This window comes from Eucyclogobius newberryi, unplaced genomic scaffold (assembly GCF_026437365.1).
Source record: "Eucyclogobius newberryi isolate DKJ021-1_F unplaced genomic scaffold, fEucNew1.0.hap1 SCAF_6, whole genome shotgun sequence".
Classification (NCBI taxonomy): domain Eukaryota; kingdom Metazoa; phylum Chordata; class Actinopteri; order Gobiiformes; family Gobiidae; genus Eucyclogobius; species Eucyclogobius newberryi.
Genome location: NW_027316278.1, coordinates 4661316 through 4670921, shown reverse-complemented (window position 1 = coordinate 4670921; position 9606 = coordinate 4661316). Strand labels below are relative to the sequence as shown.

The following is a 9606-nucleotide window of genomic DNA, read 5'->3' as shown; positions in this document are numbered from 1 at the left end:
ACCAGGACTAAAGGACTAAAGCAGGTCTAAACCAGGACTAAACCAGGACTAAAGCAGGTCTAAACAAGGACTAAACCAGGGCTAAACCAGGTCTAAACCAGGGCTAAACCAGGACTAAACCAGGACTAAACCAGGTCTAAACCACGACTAAACCAGGGCTAAACCAGGACTAAAGGACTAAAGCAGGTCTAAACCAGGACTAAACCAGGACTAAAGCAGGTCTAAACAAGGACTAAACCAGGGCTAAACCAGGGCTAAACCAGGGCTACACCAGGACTAAACCAGGACTAAACCAGGGCTAAACCAGGACTAAACCAGGGCTAAACCCAGGACTAAACCAGGGCTAAACCAGGACTAAACCAGGGCTAAACCAGGACTAAAGCAGGTCTAAACCAGGACTAAACCAGGACTAAAGCAGGTCTAAACAAGGACTAAACCAGGGCTAAACCAGGACTAAACCAGGACTAAACCAGGACTAAAGGACTAAAGCAGGTCTAAACCAGGACTAAAGCAGGTCTAAACAAGGACTAAACCAGGACTAAAGCAGGTCTAAACCAGGACTAAACCAGGGCTAAACCAGGACTAAAGGACTAAACCAGGGCTAAACCAGGACTAAAGGACTAAAGCAGATCTAAACCAGGACTAAACCAGGACTAAAGCAGGTCTAAACAAGGGCTAAACCAGGGCTAAACCAGGACTAAACCAGGACTAAACCAGGACTAAACCAGGACTAAACCAGGACTAAAGGACTAAAGCAGGTCTAAACCAGAACTAAACCAGGACCAAAGCAGGACTAAACCAGGTTAATGTAAATCTCGTTCACGTTCAGGTAAATCTCGTTCACGTTCAGGTAAATCTCGTTCACGTTTAGATAAGTCTCGACACAGAAGAAATAAAACTAAAATGTTGGCATATGGACATGTCTCGTCCACAGTCTGTCAAAAAGGTCAATTTTCAAATTAAATGCAAATGGAATTTCCCCCCAATTTTCAAATGTCAGTTATAATTTGGGTCCCGTCCTTGAGACTCGTTCCCTTACGCTGTAACTCATTTCCTGACGGGGGAAACGCCTGACGACTAAAAGCCCACTTGACTTCACGTTAAACACCTTCAATTACGCTTTCAAACACGAGATGCCAGAGCCGAGGCCCCTGAAGGTCACGTTTAAAGTCCCATAACAAACAAATGAAGCAGAATATTTGCCCTTTAAGGAACTGGATCCATTGAATATTGATTCGATTTTATTCATTCCCATCTCGTCCGGTCACTCTCGCTCTCAGAAAGCACAAATCAGACGGTCAGCCCCTCTTCACACGCCTCGCCGCCCCTCAACGTTCTTTAAATGTAAATGGGGCCACACTTTTCTCTGATCAGGCGTCCCGCGATCCGGGGCCCAGATCAATACGCCGAGCGAAGAAGGGCCGAAGCGCTGACTGCGAACCTTTCACGCCACTTACTCGAACCTCACTTGAAAATGACACACCCCCCGCCCCTAGCTCGCCCCCCTTCCTTTCGGCGGATGACAGGAACACGGCGGCCGGGGGAGGAAACGGCGCGCTTTTAAATTGTCCTCTTAAAACGTACAAGCTCCGGCGCCGGCGAACACTACGGCGTGTGCACAAAGGGCGACGAGGCTATTAAGGCCACGCCGCCGTCACCGGGAGATGTGGCAATTTATGAGAGGCGGGAGGAACTGGAGCGTACGAGATCACACGAGGATGTCGTTAAGTAGATCCACAGACGGGTTCTGCACACCATTAAAGGCCGGCGGGTTTATTATCATTATATCTGACTTGCTTGTTTTGTATTCTGTGAGACTTGGAGTTGGTAAAATGTGCTGGAAAAATAAAGCTGGATTGGAAAAATGATTAATAATAATAATAATGAATAAAAAAAATAGTAATACAAGCATAATAATGATTAATAGGAAATAAGAAATAATAATGATTGATGATAATAAAGAACCACAATCTTTACAAAGACAAGGGGAGCACGACCTTTTTCTGTTGCTGGGCCAAAACACTGGAATGAGCTCCTGTTTTTCAAAATCATCAAATCAATTTATTTTTGTAAGGCCCAAAATCACAACAACAGTTGCCTCTGAGGGCCACAGGGAGAAATGAATCAACAATGTCTGTGGTGGCGATGAAGTCAGACAATGTCTGTGGTGGCGAGGGACGATGTCCCAGGGTCCTCTGTCCTTAGACTCTCCTTCTCGGCCAGGAAAAACTACAAAAAAAAACCTCTTTGGGAAAAAAGCGTAGAAACCTGGAGGAGTTCCAGTGAAGGAGAGATCCCACTCTCACAGACGGACACGAGGAGACTGGAGCTGGAGCCACTCTTCAGGCAGAAGAGGGACCGTCTGAGTCGAGCTGGACCCACTCTTCAGGCAGATGAGGGACCGACTGAGGCGAACTGGACCCACTCTTCAGGCAGATGAGGGACCGTCGGAGTCGAGCAGGACCCACTCTTCAGGCAGATGAGGGACCGTGGGAGGCGAGCTGGACCCACTCTTCAGGTAGATGAGGCACCGTCGGAGGCGAGCTGGACCCACTCTTCAGCTGTTTTTAAGTCTTATGTTGACTTCAGATTTTTTAGTTTTTTTTAAATCTGTGTTTTTCTGTTTTATGTGCATTTGTGTGTCGAGCACTTTGGTTTACATTGTTGTTTTCAAGGTGCTTAATAAAGTTGGATTGGAGCTTTAAAAAAAAGGTGTTTTCGCTCCGTCTTTTGGCCGGTGTTTTTTTGTTTTTGTACCAATGTCCATTCGATGCACGTTCACACAAATATAGGGGTTAAATGTGACAGGGCTGACAGTTACTTCTGAAACAAGTGTGTAAACCTGTGCGTAAAGCTGTATGATCTTGTGTAAACCTGTGTTTATTTATTTATTCATGGACATAGCATTTACATTGGACGAACCAGATGCAATGTTTTAAGTGTTATAGCAGAAAATGCTCATTTTCAATACCTGTCCGTGTGTAAACCTGTGTGTAAACCCGTGTAAACCTGTGTGTAAACCTGTGTGTAAACCTGTGTGTAAACCTGTGTGTAAACCTGTGTGTAAACCTGTGTGTAAACCTGTGTAAACCTGTGTGTAAACCTGTGTAAACCTGTGTGTAAACCTGTGTGTAAACCTCTGTAAACCTGTGTGTAAACCTGTGTGTAAACCTGTGTGTAAACCTGTGTAAACCTGTGTAAACCTGTGTGTAAACCTGTGTAAACCTGTGTGTAAACCTGTGTAAACCTGTGTGTAAACCTGTGTAAACCTGTGTGTAAACCTGTGTAAACCTGTGTGTAAACCTGTGTGTAAACCTCTGTAAACCTGTGTGTAAACCTGTGTGTAAACCTGTGTGTAAACCTCTGTAAACCTGTGTGTAAACCTGTGTGTAAACCTGTGTGTAAACCTCTGTAAACCTGTGTGTAAACCTGTGTGTAAACCTGTGTGTAAACCTCTGTAAACCTGTGTGTAAACCTGTGTGTAAACCTGTGTGTAAACCTCTGTAAACCTGTGTGTAAACCTGTGTGTAAACCTGTGTGTAAACCTGTGTGTAAACCTGTGTAAACCTGTGTGTAAACCTGTGTGTAAACCTCTGTAAACCTGTGCGTAAACCTGTGTGTAAACCTCTGTAAACCTGTGCGTAAACCTGTGTGTAAACCTGTGCGTAAACCTGTGTGTAAACCTGTGTGTAAACCTGTGTGTGTAAACCTCTGTAAACTTGTGTAAACCTGTGTAAACCTCTGTAAACTTGTGTAAACCTGTGTAAACCTCTGTAAACCTCTGTAAACCTGTGTAAACCTGTGTAAACCTGTGTGTTCCAGGTTTCCACGGACACCTCACACTTCCAGAGCGACCCTCAGACCTTCACCATCGGGGTCCTGCCTCAGCTGGCCGGGTTCCCTCAGCTCGCCCCAGACTGCCAGCTCCAGATCACGGTAACGAATCTGCCAATCTTCAGCAGCTGATCCCGACACGTAGGACCAAAGGGTCGTGACCTCTGCGATGTTAGCGCTCGCTCAGGGAGGTTCACCACTGCCAACACCCAGGAACAAATACACTTTTATGTAATTTTAATCATTCACAACACGGAGCCCTGCATGAAAGATATCGTTTTTATCAAATGGGGTTTGCGTAATTTGAGTAAATCAATTGCAACTTGCTGTATTCCGGTGTATTTTCGTTTACTCTATCTTGAAAATGTGTAAAGTTTAAGGCTGATCAGCTCTATCAGGAAACAAAAAAACTTATACGATATATTTCAATATTTTGGTTGAATATGTTTAATTTCCGTGATTACAGTCATTAAAGTCTTTGTATCAGACATTTTGAAAAGGTCTACAATAAAAAATCAAGAATCTTTTATATTTGACTTGAGTCTTGTTATTAGTCATTACATTAAAATATAAAAAAGATTCAACTTAAAGGCACAGTACGCAACTTTTTTAGTAACAAAATAAAAGACTAAAACAAAACTAAACTGTGTTCTTACTGTGAGCGTGCAGCTCCACAAACCTGAAAAGTGGTGTTTTTCCATGTTAAAGTCGCTCCTACGATACAACATTTAACACCAGCGTTTAAACCGGAGGAAGTGAATATTTAATTTGAAATGCTCTGTTTCCGTTGTTGTTTCAGGCTCTGGAGGACCGAGTCACTGAGATCACTCCTGACGCTCTGTCCTTTGTCGACTCGGAAACGCCCAGCGACAAACTCATTTACAACATCACCAAACCTCTGCCTCCGGGACACGGTACACGAAATATCCACTTAAAGGACACGTATTACGCTAAATGGACAGTTTCGACCATGTTCTCCGGTCACAAACTCAGCTGGAGCACGTTTAGCTTCATTCACATGAGTTTGATGAATCCCGGTGAGAAAGTCCTCTCCCTCCGAGCCTCAGAAACACTTGAAGTGTGTGTAATTCCCTCTGCGGCGAGAAGATGGCGCCAAAATCCAGTTTGTCCCGGGGGGAAACGGCACGGATCTAAATGTCTTTTTTACTTCTAAAACATGAGATGCCAAAGTAAAGTTTCTCTAGAGCATGTTTAAAGGCCGAAAACAACACAAATAATGCATAATATGTGTCCTTTAATGTTTTTTTATGTGATACTTTTACTTCTACTTGAGTACTTCTTCCACCATTTTCACGTGTGGTATTTGAAGACGCATCGTTTTAAGTTCCAAAACACGAGATGCCAAAGTAAAAGCGTTTAACGTAGGATAGCGATGCAAGTGGTCTTTGTGTTTGTCCTGATGAGGTCTGTGGGCTCTCGCCGGCAGGAGTCCTGGAGCACCGCGCCCGGCCGCACGCCGCCGCGTCCCGCTTCACGCAGGCCGACGTGGACGGCGGGCAGATCATCTACAGACCGCCGCGCGCGCCCTCGCACCTGCAGGAGCTGTACACGTACTCCTTCACCGGTGAGAGGCCGCCGACCCGCCCAGGCCCGCCAACCCGCCTGGGCCCCCGACCGGCCCAGGGCCCCCGACCCGCCCAGGGCCGCCGACCCGCCCGGGCCCCCGACCCGCCCGGGGCCCCGACCCGCCCAGGGCCCCCGACCCGCCCGGCCCCCGACCCGCCGCCGCACCATCGCCTCACATGTCGGGCTCGCAATAGAACCCATAAACACATGCTAATTAGCCAAAGTAGACAGTCATTTGAGTATAATTTTTATTTTGCGTATATATATTATAACATGAAATATATTGTAAAAAAATAACAATTAGATTAAAAAAATACATATATATATAAATACAATTAATAAATAAAATTAATAAATTACAATAGATAAAATACAATAAATATAATAAATAAAATAAATATTCAATCCAATATCAACGACTTCCTTAAACCTTGATAGATATTAATAAATAATTTGGTAAATAAATGAGTTGCTGTTGGGAAAGTGTTTGCATTTATCATTTTGCAGTTTGATTATTTTAAATTAAAATCAAGTGTAAGTATAGACTTTGAGTTTGTTTAATAGCCATACAGAATATTACTGTTTTTTTTTTTTTTTTTACATGAAATGTTTTTTTACTTGTTTGTTTTCTTTATTTTCTTTACTTGTTTTTTGTTCTCTTTCTTCTTTCTTTCTTTTTTTAAACTTGTTTATCGTTCATTCTTTCTTTTCTTCCGTTGTTTGTTCATTCTCTTTCTTGCACTAAAGCTCAGTTCGGCCGTCACGGTGTAAACTCTTTTCAAAGTCAATGGAGGCGTTTAATTACCTCAAAATTGTCCTCCTTTGATTGGCTTTTGATGAAAGAAATACAAGGTTTTCAGAAAGCAAGAAGCGACAAAACGACCCAGTTCCACTAATGAAAAACATAAAATGAGCAACAGTTAATTATGGACGTGTGTCGTGCATGAGACGTGTGTATTTTTAACATATTTAACTATAATAACAGCTTTAACGTACAGAAAAGGCAAACAAAGCCCAAAGATCATGGTTTCTCTGCATTATTCTTTATTCTCTGTATCTGCATCTGGTTATATTTCGAGATTAAAGACAGGTTCTTAATTATCTGTATTTTCTGTCATGACTCAAGTGAAAAACGCCACAACTCATCGAATTATGGTTTTATTTTATTCTTTGCAAACAAATTATCCCTCAAAAAAGACGTTGCAGACTTTTAACCCCGGTGTCCATTGGCAACACACTTTTTCACACCTAATTCCTAATCTTAACCCGAACCTAATCTTTGTTAAGCGTTAGTAAGACTGAATCATGCTTAATAAAGTAGTTGTTCATCATGAGTTAATTCTTTGCTCATGCTTTGTTGAGGTAAAAGACGGCGTGGTTATTGGTTATTAGAAAGTGGAAGTCTTTATATCAGCTGCACTTAGTAAAGTATGAATAAAGAGTTAATTCAGGCTGATGAGACAGACCAAGCGCAGGAGAAAGAGAAGGAAGGAAGGAGGAAGGAGGGAAGAAGGAAGGAAGAAGGGAGGAGGAAGAAGAAGGAAGAAGGAAGGAGAAGGAAGGAAGAAGGAGGGAAGAAGGGAGGAAGAGAGGAAGAAAGAAGGAAGGAAGGAGGGAAGAAGGAAGGAGAAGGAAGGAAGGAAGGAAGGAGGAAGAAGGAAGGAAGGAGGGAAGAAGGAAGGAGGACGGAAGAAGGAAGGGAGAAGGAAGGAGGAGGGAAGAAGAAGGGAGGAAGGGAGGAAGAAGGAAGGAGGGAAGAAGGAGAAGAAAGAAGGAGAAGGAAGGAAGGAGGGAGGAAGGAAGAAGGAAGGAAGGAGGGAAGAAGGAAGGAAGGAAGAAAGGAAGGACGGAAGGGGAAGAAGGAAAGAAGAAGGAAGGAAAAAGGAGCAGACTTTTAACCCCCGTGTCCATCGGCAACAAACTTTGCCCAGTTTTCCCGCTCTGTCGCGGTCGTTGGCCTGGTCGTGTCAGGCGGTCGTGTCAGGCGGTCGTGTCAGGACGGTCGTGTCAGGACGGTCGTGTCAGGCGGTCAAGTCAGGACGGTCGTGTCAGGCGGTCGTGTCAGGCGGTCGTGTCAGGACGGTCGTGTCAGGCGGTCGTGTCAGGACGGTCGTGTCAGGCGGTCGTGTCAGGACGGTCGTGTCAGGACGGTCGTGTCAGGACGGTCGTGTCAGGACGGTCAGGACGGTCGTGTCAGGTGGTCGTGTCAGGCGGTCGTGTCAGGACGGTCAGGACGGTCGTGTCAGGCGGTCGTGTCAGGCGGTCGTGTCAGGACGGTCGTGTCAGGCGGTCGTGTCAGGACGGTCGTGTCAGGACGGTCGTGTCAGGACGGTCGTGTCAGGACGGTCAGGACGGTCGTGTCAGGTGGTCGTGTCAGGCGGTCGTGTCAGGACGGTCAGGACGGTCGTGTCAGGCGGTCAAGTCAGGACGGTCGTGTCAGGACGGTCGTGTCAGGCGGTCGTGTCAGGACGGTCGTGTCAGGACGGTCGTGTCAGGTGGTCGTGTCAGGACGGTCGTGTGAGGGCGGTCAGGACGGTCGTGTCAGGTGGTCGTGTCAGGTGGTCGTGTCAGGCGGTCGTGTCAGGACGGTCAGGACGGTCGTGTCAGGCGGTCAAGTCAGGACGGTCGTGTCAGGACGGTCGTGTCAGGCGGTCGTGTCAGGACGGTCGTGTCAGGCGGTCGTGTCAGGACGGTCGTGTCAGGCGGTCGTGTCAGGACGGTCGTGTCAGGTGGTCGTGTCAGGACAGTCGTGTCAGGACGGTCAGGACGGTCGTGTCAGGTGGTCGTGTCAGGTGGTCGTGTCAGGCGGTCGTGTCAGGACGGTCAGGACGGTCGTGTCAGGCGGTCAAGTCAGGACGGTCGTGTCAGGACGGTCGTGTCAGGCGGTCGTGTCAGGACGGTCGTGTCAGGCGGTCGTGTCAGGACGGTCGTGTCAGGCGGTCGTGTCAGGACGGTCGTGTCAGGCGGTCGTGTCAGGACGGTCGTGTCAGGACGGTCGTGTCAGGACGGTCGTGTCAGGACGGTCAGGCGGTCGTGTCAGGCGGTCGTGTCAGGACGGTCGTGTCAGGACGGTCGTGTCAGGCGGTCGTGTCAGGACGGTCGTGTCAGGCGGTCGTGTCAGGCGGTCGTGTCAGGACGGTCGTGTCAGACGGTCGTGTCAGGCGGTCGTGTCAGGACGGTCGTGTCAGGACGGTCGTGTCAGGACGGTCAGAACGGTCGTGTCAGGCGGTCGTGTCAGGCGGTCGTGTCAGGACGGTCGTGTCAGGACGGTCAGGACGGTCGTGTCAGGACGGTCGTGTCAGGCGGTCGTGTCAGGCAGTCGTGTCAGGACGGTCGTGTCAGGACGGTCGTGTCAGGCGGTCGTGTCAGGACGGTCATGTCAGGCGGTCGTGTCAGGACGGTCGTGTCAGGCGGTCGGGTCAGGACGGTCAGGACGGTCGTGTCAGGACGGTCGTGTCAGGCGGTCGGGTCAGGACGGTCAGGACGGTCGTGTCAGGACGGTCGTGTCAGGCGGTCGTGTCAGGCGGTCGTGTCAGGACGGTCGTGTCAGGACGGTCAGGACGGTCGTGTCAGGACGGTCGTGTCAGGACGGTCAGGCGGTCGTGTCAGGCGGTCGTGTCAGGACGGTCGTGTCAGGCGGTCTTGTCAGGACGGTCGTGTCAGGACGGTCGTGTCAGACGGTCGTGTCAGGCGGTCGTGTCAGGACGGTCGTGTCAGGCGGTCGTGTCAGGACGGTCGTGTCAGGACGGTTGTGTCAGGACGGTCAGGACGGTCGTGTCAGGCGGTCGTGTCAGGCGGTCGTGTCAGGACGGTCGTGTCAGGACGGTCAGGACGGTCGTGTCAGGACGGTCGTGTCAGGCGGTCGTGTCAGGCAGTCGTGTCAGGACGGTCGTGTCAGGACAGTCGTGTCAGGACGGTCAGGACGGTCGTGTCAGGTGGTCGTGTCAGGTGGTCGTGTCAGGCGGTCGTGTCAGGACGGTCAGGACGGTCGTGTCAGGCGGTCAAGTCAGGACGGTCGTGTCAGGACGGTCGTGTCAGGCGGTCGTGTCAGGACGGTCGTGTCAGGCGGTCGTGTCAGGACGGTCGTGTCAGGCGGTCGTGTCAGGACGGTCGTGTCAGGCGGTCGTGTCAGGCGGTCGTGTCAGGACGGTCGTGTCAGGACGGTCAGGACGGTCGTGTCAGGAC

The 9606-nt window shown here is 48.7% G+C and overlaps 1 protein-coding gene across 1 annotated transcript in view; it reads left to right on the top strand.

Moving 5' to 3' along the window:
* The window catches only part of fras1 (Fraser extracellular matrix complex subunit 1), a gene marked incomplete at its 5' end in the record, with an annotated part of 267524 nt that overhangs the window by 153397 nt on the left and 104521 nt on the right, over positions 1 to 9606 (top strand). The window contains 3 exons of the mRNA XM_072432991.1: positions 3823 to 3936; positions 4634 to 4748; positions 5282 to 5419. Of these exons, the coding sequence (XP_072289092.1) occupies positions 3823 to 3936; positions 4634 to 4748; positions 5282 to 5419 (367 nt within the window). The remainder of the gene's footprint in view (positions 1 to 3822; positions 3937 to 4633; positions 4749 to 5281; positions 5420 to 9606) is intronic.